General features: G+C 35.1%; 4 protein-coding genes across 5 annotated transcripts in view; 2 read left to right on the top strand and 2 right to left on the bottom strand.

Moving 5' to 3' along the window:
• Positions 1 to 3,760: 3,760 nt before the first annotated feature.
• Positions 3,761 to 9,894, top strand: LOC112515237 (probable serine/threonine-protein kinase PIX7). The gene is made up of 6 exons (XM_025121920.1): positions 3,761 to 4,435; positions 6,802 to 7,139; positions 7,217 to 7,352; positions 8,022 to 8,158; positions 8,299 to 8,422; positions 9,261 to 9,894. The coding sequence occupies exons 1-6, from the start codon at positions 4,252 to 4,254 to the stop codon at positions 9,734 to 9,736; spliced, it is 1,395 nt and encodes a 464-aa protein (XP_024977688.1). The 5' UTR covers positions 3,761 to 4,251; the 3' UTR covers positions 9,737 to 9,894.
• Positions 9,895 to 10,340: 446 nt separating this feature from the next.
• On the top strand, positions 10,341 to 12,407 carry LOC112515239 (vacuolar protein sorting-associated protein 29-like). Its single transcript, XM_025121923.1, has 3 exons — positions 10,341 to 10,650; positions 11,279 to 11,416; positions 12,016 to 12,407. Exons 1-3 carry the CDS (start codon positions 10,519 to 10,521, stop codon positions 12,307 to 12,309), a joined length of 564 nt encoding a protein of 187 aa, XP_024977691.1. The 5' UTR covers positions 10,341 to 10,518; the 3' UTR covers positions 12,310 to 12,407.
• Positions 12,408 to 14,247: 1,840 nt separating this feature from the next.
• On the bottom strand, positions 14,248 to 20,590 carry LOC112515238 (3-dehydroquinate synthase homolog). Of its 2 annotated transcripts, XM_025121921.1 has the most exons (11): positions 20,505 to 20,590; positions 20,179 to 20,403; positions 18,472 to 18,638; positions 18,162 to 18,260; positions 17,970 to 18,038; positions 17,764 to 17,904; positions 17,258 to 17,347; positions 16,244 to 16,411; positions 15,461 to 15,539; positions 14,547 to 14,639; positions 14,248 to 14,471 (listed from the first exon to the last, which is right to left on the bottom strand). In XM_025121921.1, the coding sequence occupies exons 1-11, from the start codon at positions 20,557 to 20,559 to the stop codon at positions 14,386 to 14,388; spliced, it is 1,272 nt and encodes a 423-aa protein (XP_024977689.1). In that variant the 5' UTR covers positions 20,560 to 20,590; the 3' UTR covers positions 14,248 to 14,385. The 2 variants fall into 2 exon arrangements, with proteins under 2 accessions (XP_024977689.1, XP_024977690.1); XM_025121922.1 differs by having other exon boundaries at positions 14,400 to 14,639.
• Positions 20,591 to 21,592: 1,002 nt separating this feature from the next.
• LOC112515318 (aldose 1-epimerase) overlaps positions 21,593 to 25,999 on the bottom strand; it is a 5,522-nt gene continuing 1,115 nt past the window's right edge. Inside the window, exons 2-5 of the mRNA XM_025122063.1 lie at positions 24,929 to 24,978; positions 22,928 to 23,051; positions 22,424 to 22,531; positions 21,593 to 22,342 (exon numbers count right to left, since the gene is read on the bottom strand). Coding sequence (XP_024977831.1) covers positions 21,705 to 22,342; positions 22,424 to 22,531; positions 22,928 to 23,051; positions 24,929 to 24,978 — 920 coding nt within the window. The 3' untranslated portion in view covers positions 21,593 to 21,704. The remainder of the gene's footprint in view (positions 22,343 to 22,423; positions 22,532 to 22,927; positions 23,052 to 24,928; positions 24,979 to 25,999) is intronic.

The following is a 25,999-nucleotide window of genomic DNA, read 5'->3' as shown; positions in this document are numbered from 1 at the left end:
ACATAAAGTCATATTATAACATCGACTGAGATAAAGAATAAAATAAAATATTAAAATCACGATGTATCTTACTGCATTGCGCGAGTACGCTTCTAGTTTCTTAAAGAGAAAAAAGTAAAAAATTAAAATCTCTAAAAATAAATTACATTTAACTATAATATATTTTTTCCATTTTAAAGATTTTAAAATTAATTAATCATTAAAAATATTATTAATATAACAAAAGTACTTTATTTCTCCTTTTTTTCATTTAATTTCATTGACTATAAATATATTGGGAATAATAAGATAAAGTGTTTGAAGAACTCTTCAAACTTAAAGAAAAAAACAATATATTTTAAAGAATCCGTACAACTATGTTATTTAAGAAAATTTTGAGATTTAAGAAAAGTTTGCTTCAAAACAATGGCAACTTGCATGCAAAAATAACGTACTTTAACTTGATTCTTATTTTAGGTAACGTATTCTTAAAACTTCCATTTTGGTACCTGAAATGTAAAGTTTTAAAATTTTAAGTAACCGGTTGAAGCATTAACTGGTTATCATGCTGATGTGGCGAGTGATGTGGTATCAAACTCAGTATTATTTGCTGATGTGGTTAGTGATATGAAATTTTTTTAATCTAAAATTAGTTTTCAACCGGTTACTATGGTATTTAAATGTTTAAAACCTTACATCTTATGTACCAAAATGGATGTTCTAAAAGTACGTTACCCAAAATAGAAATCAAGTTAAAGTACGTTACTTTTTTCGTGCAATTTACCTTCAAAACAACTATACTAAACTGTTACCTACAATTAAGAACGATAGGAGAGAGGAAAAAAAAAAGAAAATCACCTAATTTAAAAGAAAAGATAAAATATGATGTACTGGTCGAAAATGCCCTAATTTTATATTTCTAAGAAAATTTAGAAGAAACCGTAAGAACATAAAAAAAAAAACCAAGAAAACAAAAACTCAAATGATTTCCAACACACCAGTTCCAAGTCGTTTCAACTCATTGCTCAACTCATCCATTTCGTTTGTAGAATACGAGATGACTGAAACCAGTTTTTTCATTTGATTGGTTGCTTCATTATTTAATTCTTGGTTTCTTCCACTAGCTTGGATAGTTCGGTTGTCCTTTTTCTCTTTTTACTTGTTCCTTCTCTTTCATTTGGAATGGAGGAATGACAAGTTGTATTTGTAGAACTTGGAATGGGGGGAACATTAACTTCAGTAGCAATTTCATCTTCATTTCCCATGTTCATATTCTCTAATGCATCTGTAGCAGATTCAACCATGTTTCCAGTTGCACGATCTTTCCCGAACACCAACTTCAACCGCTAGTATGCTGGAACAGCTTATTAGCCGTGTAGTTTTTATTGGGATGTTTCCACGTCAACTAGCAAACAATTAATAATAGAAGTAACAAAAAACATTATACATAACCCCATTATAATATCTAAGTACTAACCTTTAAATATTCCTCCAAGATATAAACAAATATTATTCCATTACAAACAAGATTCCCGTTACAAACACATAACATATAAGATTCCATAAGACATAATCAAATATTATTCCATTACGAATACCAATCTCAATTACGGCTTAACATCCAAGATTCAAACATCTCTTGAGCGAAATCATCTCTCCACCAAGACCACTCATCACTTGCCTCTACAACATCAATGAACTCGGATGGTAAAGAGTGGTCTTCCCCAATAGAAGTTGGTTTGACAAGCAACACGTCTTCCAAACGCAATATAGCATGCAACACTCGATGAACATAACGACTTATTGTTTCCCCTGACCCATATAACCTAAATTGGATAGTTCTATTCTTAATGTGGTGAGGTAATGTGTTTATATATATAGCAAAAAACAGTCAAAATCAGAAACCCTTCACACAAACATTCATAGGAGCATTCAAAAACCCAAACTCAGATTCAAAATGTTCATAAAAACCACAATAGAAAAGTATTCAAAATCCCAAAATCACGACAAAATAGTCTAAGAAACCACAGTAGCTAATCAAAATCACAAAACAATGGAAGATTTAAAATCATAAAGAAACCACACTAGCAATTTTCTAATAAGCCATGGTAGCTCAAAACGACAGTAATTGATTTGTAAAAATGGTTGTCGATTCAAAATCAATGGAAGATGGAAGATGGAGTTCTGAGTTCATGGAATCGATTTCGAAAACTGATTTCAAGTTCATAGAATCGATTTCGTGGAAGCTGGAGTGTGGAATCGTCTTCGAGTTTGTGGCATATGGAGGTTGGAATCGAGCTGGAAGATGAAGAAAGATGGAGGCGATGCGGTTTAAGAAGGTTTTGTATCTGATGTGAAGTAATACGGGTAATATTGTAATCTCAAAGTCTAGTCTCATGTTGTTCCACATTTTTTGGTAGAACAAAAGAACTCAAGAATACTCTCATGAAAACTCATTTTTTGTCTCATGTCGTCCAATCTTATTTTTGTCATATGGCATGCTAAACATGACACTATTTATTTTTGTCCCGTCCCACCCAGTCTGCATAACACCCTAAAAGACATTAAAATTAAGTGTTTAGAAGAGAGAAATTATAATTCATTAAATATATTAAATATTTTAATAATATAGTTAATGATATAATTGTTAAAACAAAATATTTGTTGGAATTGGATGTTATTTTTTTTTTAAGATTTTAACTTTTGATACTATATTTTAGAAAAAAACTATAACATAGTTGTTGGAGATGCTCATGTATCAAAACACAAAAAAATTGTAAATCAATATGGATCTGAATAACAAGAAATTATAAATCATAAGAATAAAAATAACAACAAATTACAAACCATAAAAACGAAAGCCGTACTTTCAAACCACAAAAATGAAAATCACAATTTTTAACAGGGAAATTAATAAAAATAGCTATTTCAAGACTTTGTATTTATCTCTTAGTCATTCTTCTCCCAATATTTCAAAAATGTCATTAGGTCCGGAGGTGACAACTCCTCAATTAACAGAGGAGTCAAAATGTAACAAATGTTTCTAAACCAGGTCCTCAAGTACAAGGACCAAATCTATAAATTAGATGAAATAAAAGTAGTGCCACTTACGGAAGTGTTCGGGCTAATTGGATCCCTCTGTAAATTAAGAAGGTGTCACTTATGAAGCTAATGATATTTTTAAATTACTATAAGAGAAATAACTAAAAAATAAATATAAAGTCTCAAAACGACTGTTTTAATGAATTCCCGTTTTAACAAACCATCTTAGGGGTTGTTTGACAGTTGCTGAATGATTTGGTGTAAAATGATTAAGTGGTCAGAATGATTAAGATACTCTCATGATATAAAATAAAATGAAATATAATTGTTTGGTAATTGTTTATAATGAAGTTAGGACATGGTTAGAGAGAGACACATAATACAAAATCATTTAAAGAGTTTTAGATTTATTAAGACACATATTTTTTTTGTCAAACAAGATTCATTTCTTAACGATTCAGAGATTGCCTATGGAACTGTTACTAAAAAAATATTCAAAAAAAGGTAAAAATATTCAAGATGCATATTCTCCTTTGCTTTTCACGCAAAACGCAGAGAGACACAAATACCCTCCTTCCCTTCCGTCTCTCTCGTCTTGTTTTTCTTACTTGGCCTCGATAACCCCCCCTGTCGTCTCCTCTTTTCTTGAGAACAAAACACACACACACACACACAACCTTTTCCTTTACCACATACTCTATATCTATATTTATACGTATATCTATATCTACATCTATATCTATATGTCTTCCTTTTCGCCCTGTCTTTATCACCCAAATAGTATTCCTCTGGGAATATCCGGACTACATTTTTGACTCTCAACTGTTTGCCCCCTTCACTTTCTTGAGAAATTAGGGTTCTTGAGATTTTTCTTTTTTTTTCTTACATGAATCATCGCCATTTCTTGCTGCCATCGTCTTTGCATGTCATTTCATGATCTGGGTCAATCGATCCTCGCCCCATTTTCGAATTTTCAACCCGATTTCTGATCTGGGTCTTACTTATTTTATGCTTTTCAAGAACACACCCTTAATTCTTTCGAGGGTTATCGACTTTGGTTTTAGATAATTTTGCGAGTTTTTCTGTTTCGAATGGTCTTCTGGAGGGCGTTTCTTTTTGTTTGATTTTGTAAATTCTCGATGAATTTAGATCGATTGTGGTGCATAGAAACTGCTAAACTCTTGTAATTTATAGGGTTTTACAGTTGAAATCTAGGGTTTTGGAAGCAAAATGGGGATGGGTTCTGATTCTATAAAAAAGAAGGTTTTGGATGTGGATAAATTGAAGGTAAGCAAGAAGAAAGAAGACGATGTTCAAGAAACAGGGTGTTGGATTAAGTTCAGATTCTTTGGGAGATGCATTTCTTCAAGGTCTAAAGTTGAGAGCTCCATTAGTGGCAGCAGCACTCAATATGGTACTTTCTGAAAACCCCCCAATTCAAATAGCTTAATAATCTGCAAAATTGAATCTTTATTAGCTAAAATTACCAGTAATTATAGTGTATTTCTGCATGCCATTAGCGTCTTGCAATCAGGTTATCGATAACTTGTCTTCTAATGGTTATCTTTTTTGAAGTTGTCAAATTTTAAGACTGTAAATCCTCTGCAATCTGTGGATATGGAAGTGTATGTTGTTACTTTGATGTTGAAAATCCACTGTTTATGGTAACTATCTGTTCCCAATTTGCAATCTATTTAGTGTGCTAAAATCAGTTCTTTAAGACCCCCAATTCAGTTAGTTCAATAAATTGCAAAATTGAATCTTTATTAGCAAAAATTACTAGTAATTATAGTGTATTTCTGCATGCCATAAGTAATCTTGCAATCGGGTTCTCGATAGATTTTCTTCTAATGGTTTCCTTTTTTCGAAATCGTCAAGTTTCAAGATTCTAAATCCTCTGCAGTCTGTGGATATGGAAGCATGTTGCTATTTTGATGTTGAAATCCACTGTTTTATGGTAACTGTTTGTTCCCAATTTGCAATCTAGTCGGAATCATTTCTTTAAACTCCATAGAAAAGTAGCAAACAGAATCTTTAAGCTCCATTAGAAAAGTAGCAAACAAAGTCTTTAAGCTCCAGAAAAATCTGTTGCAAATCAAGAACATAAGTATCAGTTTAGGGCCCAATTGGGGAACATAAGTTAAAGGGAAAGTGTATCTCTTTAATGTGGGTATGACCGAAAAGGAAAGATTGTTTCTTGCTTTAGAAATTTGTATGATTAGTTTATGGGTGTGATTTCGATGCATAATTTGTTTCTTTTTCTTTGAGCATATCGGGATAGTATTAATAACAAACGTATTGTGTTCTTTATGGCGTTAGAAAATCGCAAGATGAATGAATCACGTGTTTTTGGACCAAAAATGGTTTGCCAAAACCGAAAGAGAAAGAAAAACTTGGAAAGAATCAAGAATGAAAAAATGGAAGTAAATCGTGCTCGATCATAATAGATTTATTTTACGGGGAAAAAGTTAACTCTAGAAAAGAAAAAGGTTGTGAATTTCTATGAATAGAAGTAGTTGCATATTGGTTTTGTTGGTTTCACGGAAACATCAGGTCGGCATGGATTTCAGTATCTCACATACCAACGTGACACTTTTAGTAGTTCAAAGAACATGAAAATTTACGTAACGGAGAATTAGGGAACTCTATTTGTTATGTTTGTTATATATGGTAAATGAGATCTGTTTTGAATTTATGATATTCTTTCTAGGGTATGAAATAAAGAAACGTTCGCTCGAACGTTGGTGCGTCATAGTTTTAGTAGTCATGGGGCGATGGGGTGTGTGCAAGCATGGTGGCAACCTAAAAGTGAACCATGATGCCCGATTGCCTGGTGTAGATAACCATGGGTGTCTGGGCCAGCTTGCGTGCACCTCAACTAATCCAACGGGGCTTTGAAGATAACAATTGGGAAATCCCCAGTGGCCTTGTGGAGACTCGAACTGCGACCTATGGGGAGGAGTCCCAAGGGTTGACCTTTATTTGCCGGTTGAGCTGAATGCCATTTTCTAAAACAAGAAGTTACCGTTACATGCTCATGAAATTATTTCCATTCACCAATTTAGGAGCTAAAGCCTAGTTAAGCAACTAAGTAAGAAGAATCACTCGTAATCGTGGAAAACCCGCTAAGAGAGGCACAGAGGGACGACTCAATTGGCAAATAGAGGATAGGCATTGGGGCTCCTCCCTATAGGTCGCCGGTTAGTGTCATCTCCGGAACATTGGGGATTTTCTTGGTTGTTATCTTCGGTTATCTTGTTGTCATAGAAGGATATATCGTGTTTTTAACTTCTTTTAGCTTTTATGCTTCTTTGTCTACATGGTAAGATTGTGTGCATAAAACTCTTCCTCGTAAATGATGTATGTTTGTTAGCAGTTTAATGAGCTTAATGGGACTCACAGCTTATTCGGTCAGCTATACATGACTGTTTGGTAGTGGCTTAATGATATAGAAAGTGGCTTATTCAGTAAGCTTCTAGGGCGAGCTTAATGCAGAAAGCCAAAACAATTCCGTACATGCCCCTCCCTATTAAAAAACACGCTTCTTCCATCTATGAAAAAACCCTCCAAAACAAAAACCTTCACAATCTATACAAACTGATCAATCCACATAGACAACTTTATCCATACAGGAATTAATGGAATACCAACCAAACAGCCCCTAAGATTCTCCGATCTTTTTAATGTTACATATGTTCAATTGCTAGTGATAGGTGAGATGGGTTTGGTTTGGTTTTTAGATTGAATCCGCTGATTCCGTGATTTTGTTTTATGAACCAGCTGAAAGTAAATCTACAAATGATAGTAGTACAGACCAACCTGTTGCTCCGGTTGCTTCATCTTCGACCACTAGCAATGGTGAAAGTATTACGTCCACTCCAAATATAACCGAAGAACTAAAAATTGCTTCTCAGCTTCGGAAATTTAACTTCAACGAACTTAAGTCAGCAACTCGGAATTTTAGACCCGAGAGTCTCCTTGGTGAAGGTGGCTTTGGTTGCGTTTTTAAAGGATGGATCAACGAGAATGGGACTGCACCTGTGAAGCCCGGCACGGGTCTAACCGTTGCGGTCAAGACTCTGAACCACGATGGACTCCAGGGTCACAAAGAATGGCTCGTATGCTCCCCCTTCTTAATATTTTCGCTTTCTTGAAGTCTTTGCTGCGTGTTTTCTTGATCTTTGCTTTGTGGCAGGCTGAAGTTAACTTTCTTGGCGACCTCTTGCATCCTAATTTGGTTAAATTGATCGGCTTTTGCATCGAGGATGATCAGAGGCTGCTTGTTTACGAGTTTATGCCCCGTGGAAGCCTCGAAAATCATTTGTTCAGAAGTAAGTTGACGTTTGTTTTTAGTTTACCATTCTTTCTATTACAGGCAAAATACATCAAAATGCAACAAATTAATTTGTTTGTTAGCAGCTTAATGAGCTTAATGGGACTTATGGCTTATTCAGTCAGCTATATGACTGTTTGCTAGTGGCTTAATGGTAGAAAGTGGCTTATTCAGTAAGCTTATAGGGGAGCTTTATGCAGAATGCCAAAAAATTTCGAAACCTGCCCCTCCCAATTAAAGTACACGCTCCTTCCATTTATGAAAACACCTTCCAAACAAAGATCTTCGAATCTATCCAGACAGCCCCTAAGTTCGGTTTAGTTCTTGTATATTGTAACGAAGGATTTTTTTTCCAATCATTGTAGCAAAGTTTCAAAAATTCCTGCTTTTACCCATTTTCGACCGGTAACCGGCTGATCTTCTAATATTTGACAATGTGAATGCCCAGTTTATCTGTCAAAAAGGTATTCATGCCGTCTAATGTTACAAGATCAGCAAGTTACCGGTCAAAATGCGTACACAATAGGAAAGTTTGGAACTTCATTACATCGATTGTGTAAAAAGTATCTTCGTTACATAGGGAACTAAACCAAATTTTGTTACATTTTTTATGCGTTTTGCTCGTTTTTCGGTTAATAGCAGGTCTGAACTTTTCATGCACTCACAGGGTCACTGCCTCTTCCATGGGCTATGAGGATGAAAATTGCGCTTGGTGCTGCAAAGGGTCTTGCTTTTCTTCATGAGGAAGCCGAAAGACCTGTTATTTATCGAGATTTCAAAACGTCAAATATTTTACTCGATGCGGTTTGTGGCTCTTTAAATTCCGGTTTATACTTTTATGTCATCATTCATATGTGAAGATCAATAATATCTATACCTTTATGTCATTATTCGTATGTGAAGATCAATAGTCTTGTATCGTGATCACTGTCACTTGTTTTTAGGACTACAATGCGAAACTTTCTGATTTTGGACTTGCGAAAGACGGTCCGGAAGGCGATAAGACCCATGTGTCGACTCGTGTGATGGGTACATACGGCTATGCCGCCCCTGAGTATGTGATGACAGGTGCGTTTTTTTCCTTCCTATTACTCTGCATGAATGAAGTTCACTGGGTTAAGGACCGGCGGTCTGCTCTGATCTGGTCCAATTTTTTATCCGATCGAGATCCGGTCCTAAAAGACCGTTCTGCCCAAAAAAATGGGACTGATTAAGGGCTAGCGGTCGGGTCGGATCTGATCTGACGTGATGATGTCATGGTCTGATACGGGGCCGGTCTTTTAGCCCATCTAATTATTCATATATTTTCCTAAATTTAAAAAAACTAGTTACAAATATCAATTAAATACAATATCGTAAAATTGATTATAATATGTATAGAGTAAATTACGTCTTTCATCCCTGTGGTTTATAAATTACAGTTTTCGTCCATCTGGCTTGTAATTCATTGTTATTTTGGTTCTTATAATTTACAATTTATCGTTGTTTTGGTCCCTGTAGTTTGCCATTCTTTACTATATTAGTCCCTTATACTTAAAGGTAAATGTTCAAGGACGAAAATAACAATAAATTGCAAACTATATGGATGAAAAAGCAACTTTTAAACCACAGGGATGAAAATCAAAATTATTAACAAACTACAGGGAGTAAAATCATAATTTACTCATATATATGTTAATTGGATGGTAGTTGGATTGGACCAGTTAGGTTTTATTGATTCTGAATTGCCATCCAAGAACTGACAAATCCAATTTGGATGTTGAAAATTTGGATCTTATCTGATCCATTTGTGGTCGGTCTGTTTTAATTGGATTGGATGACTTTCTGCACATCGTTTTTTCCAAAGTCCATGGATGAATGGTGGTTTCAGTTGTTTCATTATCTAATACGATCGGATTAATATCAGGGCATTTGACATCAAAGAGTGACGTCTACAGTTTCGGGGTGGTCTTACTTGAGATGATAACCGGGCGGAGATCGATGGACAAGAATCGGCCCAATGGCGAGCATAACCTCGTGGAATGGGCTCGACCGTATCTAGGTGAGAGAAGAAGGTTCTACCGGTTAATAGATCCCCGATTAGAAGGTAGATTCTCGGTAAGAGGTGCACAAAAGGCGGCTCAGTTAGCCACCCTTTGCCTTAGCCGTGACCCTAAGGCTCGACCGCTTATGAGCGAGGTTTACGAAACCCTGAAACCGCTACCGAACCTCAAGGACATGGCGTGTTCTTCGCCGTATTTTCAGTCGATGCAATTGGAGCGGACCGGAAGCAACCCGAGTAGTAGAAACGGGTCGAAAGGGCAGTCTATGAGGAGCCTTTCGATTTCAAACTCCCCGTATAACCAGAATCAACCATATCGGTCTCCGAAACCGGTGCAGTAGCGGGATCGGAGGTTGGAATGGTGTGAAATTGGTGATTCGAGATGACCTGAGAAATCAACTGATTGATGAATTGATGATGTTTTGTTTGTTTTATTGATGAAACCCTTGTTTTGTTTGCTTCTTTAGTGTTGAAAGCCTTCATGGATGTACTTCTTTCTTGTCTGCATCTTTTGGCTGCATTTGGTGTGCAGATTGGACTGGACAGGACATGACAAAAAAAAAATAGTCTCATGTTTGGTATTCCTTTCGTCTCAAAATAAATGTCCACAATGAAAAAAACCGACGTTTTTAATTAACACCTATCGGTAAAATTTAACATTATCATTTACTTGTTAGGTATGATTCTAGTCAACAAAAACGGTTTTATATGAAACAATTTACCAGGTAAGAGTCATTGATCTCATTTATCGGGACTCTTGGTCCTTGCTTCGCTCTTACCGTTTAAGATTCTTCGTTTTTGTTATATTCATCCGGTAAGGTAATGTAACGTGATAAAAGCTAAGCATTTGGTAAATGGTACCTTATTCTACCTTTGTATAAAAATTATAAGATTTAACCCTTGGAGTTCATGGAATATAATTTGAGGCCTTTGTACTAACTGATTTACGGTCTGTTTGTGCAAGAAGTTGCTAAACCCTATTGATCACCATTGCTCATTTGCTCTTACTGGTTTTCATGGTAATAACCTTCATCGAATCGTTTTCAATTAGGGTTTAATCAAAATTTAGGATCATTAGGGAACCGTTTGTGAAGCTAACTGCGATTGAGGTCATTTTGGGAAGATGGTGTTGGTAATGGCGATCGGAGATTTGCATATTCCACATAGGGCAATGGAATTGCCAGCGAAGTTCAAATCGATGCTTGTTCCTGGCAAGATTCAACACATCATTTGCACTGGTAATCTCTGTATCAAAGTAAGTAACTACTACTTTCTCAAATTCAATCGTTTGAACAATTAGATTTTTTACTTTCTATATAGAATTAAGAACACATGTCCATGTGTGTGATTCGTAAACTTCGAGTAGATCTGTGTGATTTTAGGTCAAAATGGAACAAATTAGGGGTTTCAACTATAATCTGGTGGATCTGCATTGCCGTTTGTGTAACTTTCTATTCTCTTATGGACTTTTTTTAATTTCTATTTGGTGTTGAAAACCAAAATGTCTGAAAAAAATGTTCATTGATCATTGCATACTGTCTCCACCACCGTCGTCGGTGGCGTAACCACCATCGTCGGCCTCCTCTGTCATCACACACAACACCAGCACCAGGCGTCGCCATTGCCAACTCTTGTTTGAAGGCTACAATAGCTTAATCGGGAGTGACGACCAGCCCACCGTGCCTTTAACCAAAACTCTGTAATACAAAAGAATTTTATGTTAATTGAGGAAACACTAAATACGAACTAAATTAAACTTTGTTACATTTTGATATATTTTGCCCTGTTATTTCGTATGAAACAATGCTTGTTCATTTGCGAATTCGAGTTGTGTTACATATATTTGTTTGGCTATTAACCTTCACGGACGTCTCCATGAACAGGAAGTTCATGATTATTTGAAGAGCTTGTGTCCTAATTTGCATGTAACTCGTGGGGTATACGATGAAGATGCTCGTTACCCAGAAACCGAAACGCTTACCATCGAACAATTCAAGCTTGGGTTGTGTCACGGTCACAAGGTTAGCCGCCTCTCAGCTTATTTCTCGACTTCAAATAGCACCTCCCCCGGCCCGTTTATGACACAAGAATGGGCAAGTTATCTATTGTGCAGAAAGAGGTTTGAGTTTGCTATATTAGACTAGTTGTACAAAAAAAAAATAAGTTAGGCCCGACTTCTATCTGGCCCAAGCCCATAAGTGGTCACCTCAAGTACAGACAAGTTATCAAACCCACAAAAACAGGCTTGTATTCGGTACATTAGGCCCATTGGACAAAAAGAAAAGTTAGACTTCGACAGATGTGTGTCCCAACCCCACAAACGGTTACCATTGGCATGTGCAAGTTGTCAAGTGCACAAAATTGGGTATGAGTTTGCTATATTAGGCCTGTTGAACAAAAAAGATAGATTAGACTTGACTCGTGTCCGGCCCAAGCCCACAAATGGTTACCTCTAGTATAGGCAAATTATAGCAAAAAGGGGTTTAGGTTTGCTATATTAGACCCGTTGGGCAAAAAAATAGGTTAAGCTCGACCTGTATATGGCCCACGCCCGCAAATGGTCACCTCTAAACTGCATCACTAATCGAGCGGGTAATTGACGTCATTGTGTTTATTGTAGGTTGTTCCATGGGGAGATTTGGATTCTTTAGCGATGGTGCAACGACAATTGGATGTTGACATTCTCGTTAGCGGTCATACTCATCGGTTCATGGCATACAAACACGAGACAGGTATGGTCATAAACCCTGGTTCGGCCACCGGTTCATACTGTGGCATGACGTATGATGTGAACCCGAGTATCGTTCTCATGGATATCGATGGTTTGAGGGTTGTTGTGTACGTTTATGAACTCATTGATGGAGAAGTGAAGGTTGAAAAGATCGACTTTAAGAAGACGTCTGCGACAACTTAAGATTTCTAATCATCGACGCCAACTTTAGGCTCGTTTTCGTTGTTCGATATCTTGTATACAATCTGTATAGAACCCTATAATAACTCTTCTTTGAGTAAATCTACGATATCAATTTTCGCTATCAGCCTGGTGATACGTTTCTGATAATTCACTCCGGTAACTACCAAATATGCTCGATTAACTTTAAGAGCATCTTTAGGCGGAACACCAACTCTTATCTCAAATACTAAAAACAATTGATTGACTTATTTTGGTGTGGCACCGGTAAAAAGCACTTTTGAGTGTTTGGATAAACAACTTATACCGGTGCCAAACCAGTAATAAGGAGTTTTTGAAGAAGTTAAACCTTTTTGACTTATAATAAGTTGATAAGTGCTTTTGTAAAAAAACATAAGTTGTTTCAAATAAGCAATCCCAAACACCTCCTAAATTTGATACTAAAGTGGTTATTAACTTATTTCGATGGGTACTGGTAACAAGGAGTTTTTAGTGTTTGGATGGAAAAAAAAAATACTTATACCAGTTTGACACCAGTAATAAGGAGTTTTTGATAAATTACTTACTTCTAAATTATTTCCCTGTGATATCGGTAATAATGAGTTTTTAGTGTTGGATGGGAAAAAAAATACTTATCAGCTAATTACGTTTGGTTACCGGCATAAGCTAATTCAAATACATTTTATTAAACTTCAGTTGTTTTAAATAAACAATCTCAAACACCCCGTAAACCACTCCAATGGAAACATCAAATTCGGTGTAACACTATTCATTTACACAAATCAGAGAAATTAAAAAATAAATAGTAAATTATTATTTTTGTCGATGTGGTTTGTTATTTTCTTATTTGATCTATACTTTATTGTTGTTTTGATCCTGTGGTTTAAATTATTTTACTCTTTTAACCCTTGTACTTAAATGTAGGAATTGGTTTAGAAACGAAAATAACAATAAATTGCAAACCACAACGATAAAAAAAATACAATTTCTAAATCACATGGACGAAAATCAAAATTATTAACAAAATTCATAATTTACTAAAAAAATATACCTAAAATGTTAGATTTGGTGACTTGATGTTAGCCTTGAAAAAGATTTCTTGTTTGTACAAAATTTTATACTAATTTTTTATGAAAATTGGTATTAATATTATCCATTGAAAGGAGATTGAAGATGCCCCAACTGTTTTTCCATATTTCTTTTCAAAATGAAGAAGCAAAATCCAACGAAAGAGACTTGCATTACCTCCGTTGGTCCCTAAATTTTGAATATTTTAAAATAAATTATGTTATTAAAATCTTTAATACCCTAAGAAACATTTTGTACAATGACTAGAAGGGTGTTTGCATAGTTTACCGATATATATATCTTAATTTTAATGTTTTATTTTATTATTTATATATGTTGATATAATACGGTTTTTAGTGGTTTTGAGAAAGCGATAATGTTTTATTTTTGAATAAAATATATCATAAATTTTTGGAAAAGAATTATATCGATATTAGTATCAAATTTACTATTTAAATTTCTGGTTTTTTGTGTAATTTCTTTTATTCAATATTTTATTTATAAATTAATTTAGATTTAATAATGAAATAATTTATAATATAACTTTTATAAATATAATAATTAAGTATTTTGTTATAACTAATGATTATTCTAATTATATTTTAGATTTTTTATATTCAAAATGATATGTTTCTTCCGTATTCGATTGTGTTTATCTATACTTACTTACACAAATTCAAAAATAAAGCTTTAATAAGTTATACATACGCATAATTTACTTCAAACAATATGCATCAATAAACAATACCTTATGTATAAAAAGTTGTATTCAAAAGTTTTTGTCAAATGCTTTATAATATAGTATAGATAATACAAACAGTTTGGTGTTACAAACACCTTCAAGGATTAACGTCCCGAAACGAAAACAACAAAATAACTTCGGATTCAACTTAAAACCATGGTGAAAGTTATCGACAGCCTACAACTTTAAGATTATAAAGAGTCCATAAATCTACTGTTTTATCCATGTAGGATGAGTTGTTACACATCTCTTAACGGAAAAAAAAAAGATCAAAAAGTCGAAAATCTCAAATTTTGAAGAATTTGTTGGAGAGATGCTGTAAGAAAGTCTGCAATTGATTTATGAGGAAGCCCAGCTGAACAGAAATATTGATGTTAATTATAATGAAAATGAATTCATTTCTCTACAATGAATTCTTGAATCTCTATACCAGTATGCCTAGCACCACCCTGTAGTCTCACCAACACTTGATCACCAACTTTCAGTGACGTCACTGGAATTGCTGTTGCTTCCTTTTCTGCACCTGCAAATCGATCCGTCCGTCGATTTAGCTCTCTAAGATATACATAGACGATATATGGATTAGACGAAGGATCGTGTGAGAATAAGAGTTAAGTTGAGAAGCGTAAGGAGGAATTTGGACCCTTGATCAACTTTTAATCTCAACCCCACCCAATGAATTGTGCTTCTCATGAATGGATCCGGTGCATTTCGGTGCATCTCATTAAGGTTGATCTTCAATTAGAATTGATCCAAGGGTGGAGATCTCTTCTTACCTTTCTCATCATAACTTCCATTCTCACCGGAACCCAACCCATATTGACTAACCTCCGACTGTGTATATTCATTGGTTGAAAATGGATCTAGCCATTTAGGTTGATCCGATCCAAATCCAATCATCCACTGGACGTCGGATTTTTCCATCTGATCCGATCGATCCAATCTAATGGATGATATGATCAAATCGGTTCCATCCATTAGATATTACTATTGGTTATCCATCTCATAAGATTGGATCCATCCGATATTTTGATTAAATTTTCAACAAATTAATCCACCGTTTTAACAAGATATACTTACATTTTTATAATTTCTTAATAAACACTACATAAAAATATAAACTAAAATTAAAATATTATATATATATATATATATATATATATATATATTAATTGGATGATCGTTGGGTTGGATCGGTTTGGTTTTATTGGATTTTGGACTGCCATCCAAAACCGACAAAACCAATTTGGTCGTTGAAAATTTGGATCCCATCCAATTACAATTGGATATCCAGTTAGTTTGGTTGGTTCTAATTGAATCGGACTACTTTATGCACATATGAACCTTTCATGGGAGGTACAAGTCCGACAGTCTCAGCGTTCTGCAAAAGAATGCTGTACGAAGTTTTCTGATCTGAATCAATCTGTGATCATAAATTTCGAAGATAAAATCAGCATAACAAGGTGGTCAGTTGAGATGCAACTTACATCAAGTAAAGCAAAACCAGACTAAACCAAACAAACCCAGTATATCCCACCACGAGGTGAAGTCTGGAGAGGGTAAGGGACTTCTCGTTAGCAGCTTAATGAGTTTAACGAGACTCACAACTTATTCAATCTGGTATACATGACTGTTTGATAATAGTTTAATGATATAGAAAGGGTCAGTAAGCTTAGCTTAAAGAGTTTAATGAGACTCACAACTTATACAGTCTTATACATGACTGTTTGATAATGGTTTAATGATATAGAAAATAGCTTAATCAGTAAGTTTATTGGGGAAACTTTATGCAGAAACCCAAGTTTTTTTCTTTCCAAACCTGCCCCTCGTAATTAAAAAACACGCCACTTCCATTTATAAAAAAAAAAACATCCCAAACAAAAACCTTCCAATCTATACAGATAGATTAATTAACATAGACAACTTTATCCATACAGGACAAGATGTATGCAGATCTGACCTCTATCCCAGAAAGTACAACAGTTGTCCCTATAAAGACCCCAACTTGTGAAAAGTATGTCAAAGAGAGAAAGAATGACAATTTTTTTGAAAAGCTGGTCAAGAGCAAGCAATAACATACAAATAGAAGCAGGTATACGAAAGACCAAGTTGGTGGCAAAAACGAACCTTTGCATCCACAATGATTAATGGTCGGGTCTCAATCTTTACACGTCCAACTACTGCTGTTCGTTGTATGCCACTTTGATCAACAACAAGGATCTCTTTCCCTGCTTTGAGCTCCGAAAGGTAGCAAGTTTTACCTCCCGGAACCGCCACATAGGCATGCACTGGACCCTGCAAATGTCAATATGGCATTCAGGTCAGATAAAGAATGTCCTGTTAGCAAAGGGTCATTGGCCTAGCAGTATACGGGTTCTCGGTAGAGCAGAGGCGGACCTATGAATTTTTTCAAGTGGTGGCACCATTTGACTATAAGAAACGAAGATATGGATATTTTTCACAAAATAATTATTGGTCTGATGGTTAATTCCTTGCTTTTTGTATGTGAGATCCTATGTTCGAGTCTTTTATTGCAAAAAATTTCTGAAACATAATAAATCTGAAATTAAAAGCTAAAAACTAAGAAAGTGATCCAAACAAGATTCAAATCTGCACCAAGCGTAGGTATTAAATCCATGCAAACCAACTCTACCAGGGGAAATTTGTGTCATTGTTGTAGTTTCAAAGTATATACCACACAACAAAATGATACGATGACACCTTTCATGACCCTATAATTTTTTACACTGTGACGGAGGAACGAAGCGGTGGCCTGTGCCATCGTATTGTATGAAGTGGGTCCGCCACTAAGGTAGAGCCCAACCTCCATAAAGGTCAAAGGTTCAAGCCTCACCAAAGTTGAGAAGAGTGTGTGGGCTTTGCCGTATATAAAATATTATATACTTCAAAAAGAAGTCTTGTTGACCTAACAACACACTATTCAGAAAAAGTAATTGCTGGTGAACCCATATAAAAGATTGCTAGTTAACCCTAAAAGATAAGAATTTAGTGATACTGCGAAAAATGTGGTGGTAATATCAATGATACCAACCGGAATTCTATCCAATAGCGTCTACACCTCAAAACTAATCTGAGTGCATTAATCATATATTATTTAATCACTGCCAAACAAAAACTCACTGCATTAACTCGGAAAGGCCTGCTGGCAATGTAATTCGACTCCAAGCATTCTGAGTGAACAAGGAATAACCCTCTAGCGAAAGATCCAACCTACAGGAAAAAAATGTTGGAATTAAACGATTATAATATAAATAAAAGACATTACATCAAAATTAACCATTTGGTGAAGCGGTACCCAGGTTACCGGTACAGCCCATCCTCCCCAGAGGTCAACAGTTCAAGTCTCACCAAAGGTGTGTAAGTATTGACGTACATAAATATTATATACTGCAAAACAGGGGCGGACCTGTGGGGGGATATGGTGGCCCATCCCACCCCTTCATGGTTCCATCTTTAGTGGAAAAAAATCACGTTCTTGAAGGGTGCCACAGTAATGTTTAGTTGAGATTTTGTGAAAGTTTTCTATGGCTTTCAGCCTTATTGTCAAATTGTATCACTACTTGAGATTTTTTATGGGTCCGTCTCTGCTTTAAAAAAAGAGAATCATAACAAAATAGCATGAGTACCAGAAGACCTTCACCAGGTCTCATGAGGCTACAAAGATCAACGCAAACTCTATCTCCCATTCCAGTCATTTGAACTCCAGTAATAGTAGCTTTGGTTAAGCCCAGTAGACTGCCTTCTTCATATCTTTTGTCAATATAGTCCTGACGATATCAACTATATAAGAAATCCTGACTCACTAGGGACTCCATGGTATTTAAAACCGTACCTTCAGCTCAAGGACGGCTTCAACATCCTCAACTTTCAAAACTACTCCTCCAAGACCTTGCTCCAATGCCTACAGAAGGGCTAATAGTGAAACTGAGTCACCTAGATGGAAATATCACATAATTACAATATGAAGTGTCTTGAAAAGATTCAAATCCTTTTGTAGGTAGCACTTTTTGGTCTCGAACTTTACCTCTAAGAAAACTTGAGCTTCTGAGGGACTGTTTGAGATGGCAAAGACTGTTTTGCGAGTGCCATGAAATGCTGCAACAATGTTCTCTGCAGGAATCACCTTAAAAAGAAACATAAATAATAACCAAATTAGAAGTTGAGAGTTGGGTTAATTTAATTCAGCACACAGGTATACCGAGCATCGACAAACTGAAGCCATCCGCAACAAGCAAAAACAAAGAAAATAAAGAAGTGTAGATGACATAAAATGTCTACTTTCTTGCAGATATATATATATATATATATAGAATAAGAATCGGGTTGCTGCTTACCTGCCAATCCAATAGATCAACAATAACATTATCTGCATGCTCATATGCTGGCTGGAGCTGCTCTAATTGTTGGGGAGACGATATTTCAGAAAATGTGGCAACCAGTTTAGCCTCGTTGTCAAGAACCCTCTTGTCTTCAATAAAGAGAGGATTTATCAATGCTATTGCTGCACGTAGCACCAATACAATTAGGATGGAGGAAAACCAACTGTTGGTATTCATAGCTTGATACAAGGACCATCATCCATATATTTACCACTTGTCACCAAATGAGAGTGTAGCAGCAATGTAGGACAGAAAGTGCAAAGAGGTACAGGAGAAGAAATGGAGGATTAGACACAAAAGATTCTCAACATTACCAAAGGGCCATTGGCCTAGATGTAACCGATAACCCAAGCTTCCTAGAGGTCAAGGGTTCCAACCTCATCAAAGTTGAGGAGTGTGTGTGAGTTTCATTTGATGTATATAAATATTATATACTTCTAAAAAAAGCAACATTACAGAAAGGTTTATGGTTTACCAGTCACTAAAGCATAATAGACTTGTAAGAAGTTCTAAGAAAGTTGACCTAAAAGGGATAACCCTCTGCTAGCATAAAGGTTGAAAGTTATTGAGGGGGATTGAATTAAAATTTGATAAAAAGATATCCACATGAAAACAAATTTGATATAAATAATAAGCAAAAGAGACCAAATTTTGGGTGGAAACCCTATTCAAAATGAGCAGTAAAACCATGGTACCATAATCTACCAATGATTAATGGAAATACACAATCCTCTGATCCTCTCTAGCAAAACCCAAGGCATGCAATCACAAAATAAAATATCACAATAATCATAAAAATGGTACTGAGTGTCAACAAGATGGTAGAGAAGGTACCAAAAAGTAGAAGAAAAAACACAGTATTAGCAGGAGGACAGTGGTTGCAACTTGCAATCAACCAAATCAGACTAACTTTGAGGTCTCTACATCCAATCTCCCCCTTCAGCTTCATATGAGTTAGGAAGAACACAACAAATTTCCCTGTCGAATAATGAACCCTACAATCACTTGCTTCTAGTCGGTTGCACATAAACATTTAGTGTGAGATTTCAGCATAAAATTTTTCCTCTTTTCTTAGTTCTTTTGCTTTCTCCCTCTTTCGTGAAAGAACCTAACATTCAGTTGACTCCAACGCAAACCCTTAACTGTCAGTAAGGGATATAAAGGACAAAAATATCCTATGATCAGAGGATGTTAAAGTCTATAATAAGCTTATGTTCGTGGCTTCTCAACTTAAGTGTCAATATCACCATATGAGACATTGCTTTGCGAAAAGAAACTCGTTTTTTTAATTGGCCGGCTAGAAATCCTGCAAGAATTAGGGTTTCCATAAGGCTTGGAAATCTAATCCAACAAACTCCCCCTAGAAACAATACAAAAAAATTCATCATCCAGGTAGTCAAATGTACATCTCAAGCAGTCAAGCTCTTCTTTGGCAATGGCTTTGCCAAACATAAGTCAGTCATTGTGATCCATATAAATTTCATCGAGCCCCATCAAACTAGTTTTCAAAACATATCTTACTACTAATTAACACAGCATATTGAGACCTATAATAACTAGCAAAACCGAAACCTCGATATCCAAAAGGACAAGCATATAATCCTATACCTCCATACACATCAATATTGAGTAAATAAACATGAATGAATCCAGTAAACTTACACGACCAATCTGTAGCGAGCTGGCGATGAAGAGAAGAGAAGACGAAAGTGTTCCAACCTCTTTCAACGGCTGCCGTCATAACCTGCTTGTTCTCCGTCCAAATCCACACCTCCTTCTTCTTCTTCTCTGTCGACAGTACAACCAAACCACCCCTAAACCGCGAAATTCGCTTACCACGGTTGCTTCTGAAAGCACAATTGATTAATCTACGAGTGTTCGATTTGCCTAAACAATAATTACCAAAATTCAATGCATAATCAAGTGATTTATAACATTTATGATGAATCAAGTGGCTAGTGCACAGTAATTGGTAATGTGGAGAGAACCTGCAATGGTGAATTCGGAGGAAAATGGAGGATTAGAAAGCGATAGAGTAGCCATTCCTGTTTTTCCTACTTCTCAGTATTTTATCAATTCATTACTGTTTAAAAACGAACAAGTATTGAAACTGCAACTAAAGATTTTGCATTTCTTACAACTTAATCTTCAACAACTTGATTTCTATTTTAGGTAACGAATTTTAAAAACTTCGATTTTTGGTATCTAAGATGTAAAGTTTTAAATATTTAAGTATTCGGGTAACCGATTGAAACATTAATCGTTTATCATACTGATGTGACGTTTGATGTGGTATCCAACTCATTATTATTTGTTGATATAGTTAGTGACATGGATTTTTTAATCTAAAATTAGTCTTCAACTGGTTACCTGGATACTTAAATGTTTAAAACTTTACATCTTAAGAAATAGAAGTTCTAAAAGTACGTTATCCAAAATAGTAATCAAGTTAAACTACATTACTTTTTAATGTAATTTGTCTTTGTTCATTATATTTATGTTTGTAAATATAATCAAAATATAGTACTATACTTTTTTGGGAGCGTATGATTTGCACGATTATGACGGAACGTAAAATAATTGGAAATGATCAATTTTATCGACCAAATTGCATTCATGCGTTTAGTTTACCTATCAAATATAATTGAGAAGGAATTCAATTACACTTCATCTCATTTTTTTTTTCAAAAATACAAATTATTTTCGTCCTCCCTCGTTGATTTACCCAAACCCATATGACCACCGTTTTGAACCACCGCCAATCTGAACCTCCATTGCCGTTGATTGTGTTTATCTGCAGTTAGTTACCCGAATTCAGATATGGGAAGGGTTTAAGAGTTTTTAAGAGTTTTAGCCAAATGCTTTATAAGATAGTATATATATATATATATATATATATATATATATATATTACATTTAAAGTGATAAAAAAAATCAAAGGATCTTTGGCCTAACAGTATTGTAGCATTTGGCCTCTTAGGAGGCTAGAGGTTCAATCCTTAACAAATGTGAAGAGAATGTATAAATTTATTTGTTTCATTTTTATATATAAATATTATATACTCAAAAAAAGTTAGATAAAAAACATACAAGAGCCAAATTGATTATTATGCTGCAAAGGCAAAAACATGAATCATAAACAATATATATCCATTTAAAAACGTACTTTATTCTCATTCTAAATCTTCCTACTCAATGTTTAAATGCTTGATCGAGAACGTGAACAACATTCGGTGCTTGTAAATTTGACCCGGGTTAATGATTTGTGACGGGAAGTTCGGGTGGTTAACCGAATCGGGAAACCCTTGAGTCTCGAGACACAATCCGGCGTGCTCTCTGTACACGAACCCGCCTTTTCCCTTCACACCCGTTAATAAATTCGAGGCCGTGTAAAACTGGACACCCGGTGCATTCGTGGCGAGTTTCATTGATCTACCGGACTTTTCATCCCACACGATGGCCGCAACCTTCATCTTCCGTCCCTTTTCGCCGTCCAGCACGTAGTTTATGTCGTAGGCGTTTGGAAGTTCGTCGATCTTGGATTTTATGGCGCAGGGTTGTCGGAAATCATACGGTGTGCCTTTGACGGGAACGATTTTTCCGGTGGGAATGAGGTCTTTGTTCGTTGGCGTGATGCAGGACGCGAAAATCCTGATCTTTTCGGATAGGATATTGCCGCTATTGTGACCTCCAAGGTTCCAATACGTGTGTTGGGCTAGGTTAACCGGGGTGGCCTTGTTTCGGGCTTTTGCCTCCATTGTTACGCTTAGTTTGTACTTACCGGTCAACGAATAGGTGACGGTTACATCAAGATCTCCAGGAAATCCTGGCTCGATTCAAGTTAAGTCAAATCAGATCAAATCAAGACTCGGGAATTCGATAAAATAAAAACGAAACCAAGACGGACCTTCTTCGCCATCGAAACTTTGGTATCCAAACGTAATACAGGCCAATTCGCCCGTTTTTTTATGCTTCAAGACCTCCCAAATCACGTCGCTAAATCCTCGATGTCCACCTGAACATTAAAGTAAAATATCAAAAAAGCTCTTTGAAATCAACCGAAAAGCTTAAAAAATCCCTCAAAACGGCGGAATTTGGGTAAAAGATATCGAATGGTTTTTAGGTCTTTGATTCATCTTAAAAGTGCATCCGCTCGACAAAAATCAAGAACCCGTCACTAATTATTAGAGCATCTATAATTGTCAAACTTTTTCGTTAGAATCCAGAAGCACAAAAAACGAGCTCTTTGAAAACTTGCAACTACGTAAGCAAAATGAAGCCGGTTTATTTTTGTCGATGGTTATTTCACAGGCTTATATGGTCGAAAAACCGCAATTATGGATGCTCTAAAAACGATAATTAATTAGAAAACTGATTAAACCGTAAATAAAAGCAAAGAACGATCTCAAACCATGAAGCATGTTATGCTTTTCGTTAGCGTCTAATTTGTAACGGGTTCCGTTTAACTTGAATTGAGCTCCTGCAATTCGGTTAGCTACCCGTCCAACGATTGCTCCAAAGTACGTCGAATCATTCTATAATAACATAAACGAGTAACAATTCTGATTTAGTGACGAGTTCCGGATAAAAGAAAAATACGGTATTCTTTAAACAGGGGTTCATGTGAGAAGCGTAAGAATGAATCTTCATCATTTGATAAACCTTAGAATGAGATGTACCGGATAAATCCTCATATCAAGCGTGATTTATAAATCAATTTAAGATTAAAAGATGATCAAGGGTTCAGATCATTTCTTTTAACACAACTCAAAATAAATATATGTATTTTCCAAAAGAACTGGAATAAAATAATAAAAAGGAATATTTGTCCAAGTTTTGACTTTTCGAGTCAAAATTGTTGACTTTCTTGAGTCTTAAAAGGAGGGTACAGCTTGATTTTTTGTCATCATTGGTCACATCCAAAAACAATTAAAAGTTAATTATGATTCTCGTTCAACGGTTTGTAAACGATTTCTATTTTAAATTGTATGAAAAAACAATGTACTTTAATTTGAGTTCTATTTTAGATAATATACTTTCAAAACTTCTATTTTGGTATCTAAGATTTAAGTTTTAAATATTTAAGTATCCGGGTAACCGCTTGAAGATTAATTTTAGATTAAAGAAAATTATGTCACTAACCACGTCAGCAAATAATACTGCATTGGATATCACATCACTCGCCACATCAGCATGATAACTGGTTAATGCTTCAACCAGTCACTCATGTACTTAAATGTTTAAAACTATACATCTTAGGTACCATAATGAAAGTTTTGAAAGTATGTTACCCAAAACAGGAATCAAGTTAAAAGTACGTTATTTTTTCATGCAATTTAAAATGAAAGAATTATAAAACACCGGGACTAAATCAATAATAAATTTTTAATCATATCATAAGGATAAAAATCACAAATATCAAAACAACAGGGATGAAAATCACAACTTTTAACAAACTACAAGGACTAAAAACATAATTTACTCAAAGATTAACTAAAAATCAAACCATACAATGGGGAAGAAAATGAAAGGTATATGAAAGCTATTTTTTGACAAATTAATATTTTAATTTTATTTTAAAATTATTAAAAAAAGGAGCCTTTTATACCAAAGACAAAGCATTTATTATTGAAAACAAATCATTTAAAGCATATTAAATTAATTCGTTTTAAAGTTGTACTTTCAATTAAAATTTTGGACAAATTAAATGAAAAAATAACATACTTTAACTTGATTCTTACTTTGGATAACGTACTTTCAAAACTTTCATATTAATACCTAAGATGTAAAGTTTTAAACATTTAAGTATCCGGGTAACCGGTTGAAGCACCAACCATGTTGATGTGGTATCCAACTCAATATTATTTGCTTACGTGGTTAATGACATGATCTTTTTGAATCTAAAATTAGTCTCCAACCGATTACCCGGATACTTAAATGTTTAAAACCTTACATCTTAGGTACCAAAATAAAAGTTTTGAAAGTACGTTACCCAGAACATGAATCAAGTTAAAATACGCTACTTTTTCACACAATTTGTCCTAAAACTTTATATATGGTAATCGAGGGTATCAAGGTCAGCTAATGCACGGTGGCTAATCCTAAGGGACCGTGGATGCCTCAAAGTCATCACAGATGAATCTTCATAGTTACAAGAGCTCTGACGACCCCTGATTCAAACACAGGGAATATGATATTTCCATTACATCTCCTGAGCGTTAACGAGTGCGTCATTACCCAAGTAGTGAGAACGTACGACGAAGGTTAAGTAAAGTTCATATGTGAATTATTTAAAAAAATCTGAAGAAAGGTGAATATGTGACTGATGTTACAAGACATTTATATAGGTTCACATATGCATCTTTAAATGTATTTTTTTTATGTATTAAAAGAGTGGAGCATAAAACCTGACCTTGTATGTATAGACAGAGTCATATCCCAGAACCACATCTCCAACCTTCCCTGAAAACACACATAAACAGTTTTATAACACACACACACACACTCTCTCTCTCTCTCTCTCTCTATATATATATATATATATATATATATATATATATATATATATATATATATAATAGAAATGAAAGAAACACAGAAAGGGGAATTTTGTGTGTTTATGCCATCTTGTCAAGAAAGAACCACAAATGATTGTTAGTTTCCTAAAAGTAGATAAGAAATACAGATTCTTGGAAATTCAAGAAAGGCCCAGAGAGAAAGAATGGAAAGGCCAAGAAAAAAACACACAGAGAAAGGTGAATTTAGTGTGTGTTCTTGTAATTTTTTTTCTCTCCAAAATTACATAGGAATTGCAAAAAGAGAATCTGGGAAGTTCAAAAAGGACTCAAAAGAAAGATTCAAAGAAGGAAAACCAAGAAAAAAACACACAGAGAATGTTGAGCTTAGTGTGTGTTTGTGTGTGTACCATTTTTATAGGATGAAGAACAATATATATGTGTGTGTGTGTGTGTGTGATTGTTAATTTACTGAAAATCCGTAGTGATTGCCAAAAAGATCATGGGAAAGTCAAGAATCCCAAAAAGAAGGGAAAATACACACACAGAAAGGTGAATTTAGTGTGTGTGTCAGAGTGTGTGTGTGTGTGTGTATATATATATATATGTATGTATAACATTCTTGATTTCTTGTTAGGATGCAGAACATATAGATATGAACGTTGATCAGAAAAGCTTTCTGGGAAATTCAGGAAACACTACAAGAAGGAAAAACCAAGAAAAAAACACACAGAAAGGTGAGTTTGGTGTGTACCATTTTTATATTTAATTATTGTTGATTTTCTCAAAATCCATAGTAATCACCAAAAGATTCTGGGATTCAAAAAAGGGAAACCAGAAGAAAAGGCACACAGAAAGGTGAGTTTAGTGTGTATTTGTGTGCCATTCATATATGAATCTTGATTTTCTCAAAATTCATAGTAATCACCAAACAGAATATGGGATTCAAAGAAGGGAAACCACAAGAA

The sequence above is a fragment of the Cynara cardunculus genome (genome assembly GCF_001531365.2).
Source record: "Cynara cardunculus var. scolymus isolate 2C chromosome LG 7, CcrdV1, whole genome shotgun sequence".
Classification (NCBI taxonomy): domain Eukaryota; kingdom Viridiplantae; phylum Streptophyta; class Magnoliopsida; order Asterales; family Asteraceae; genus Cynara; species Cynara cardunculus.
The sequence above is the reverse complement of the archived record's forward strand: the minus strand, read 5'-3'. Positions and strand labels throughout refer to the sequence as shown.

Excerpts from the sequence above, each read along its gene's own strand:
- LOC112515237 (XM_025121920.1), top strand. The coding sequence starts at position 4,252 with ATGGGGATGGGTTCTGATTCTATAAAAAAGAAGGTTTTGGATGTGGAT. Across the intron at positions 7,140-7,216 it reads AGGGTCACAAAGAATGGCTC|GCTGAAGTTAACTTTCTTGG; the intron begins GTATGCTCCCCC and ends GCTTTGTGGCAG. Across the intron at positions 8,159-8,298 it reads CAAATATTTTACTCGATGCG|GACTACAATGCGAAACTTTC; the intron begins GTTTGTGGCTCT and ends ACTTGTTTTTAG.
- LOC112515239 (XM_025121923.1), top strand. The coding sequence starts at position 10,519 with ATGGTGTTGGTAATGGCGATCGGAGATTTGCATATTCCACATAGGGCA. Across the intron at positions 10,651-11,278 it reads CTGGTAATCTCTGTATCAAA|GAAGTTCATGATTATTTGAA; the intron begins GTAAGTAACTAC and ends CTCCATGAACAG. Across the intron at positions 11,417-12,015 it reads GGTTGTGTCACGGTCACAAG|GTTGTTCCATGGGGAGATTT; the intron begins GTTAGCCGCCTC and ends TGTTTATTGTAG.
- LOC112515238 (XM_025121921.1), bottom strand. The coding sequence starts at position 20,559 with ATGGCTACTCTATCGCTTTCTAATCCTCCATTTTCCTCCGAATTCACC. Across the intron at positions 17,905-17,969 it reads AAGCCGTCCTTGAGCTGAAG|GACTATATTGACAAAAGATA; the intron begins GTACGGTTTTAA and ends TGATATCGTCAG. Across the intron at positions 15,540-16,243 it reads TAATCATTGTGGATGCAAAG|ATTGATTCAGATCAGAAAAC; the intron begins GTTCGTTTTTGC and ends TTATGATCACAG.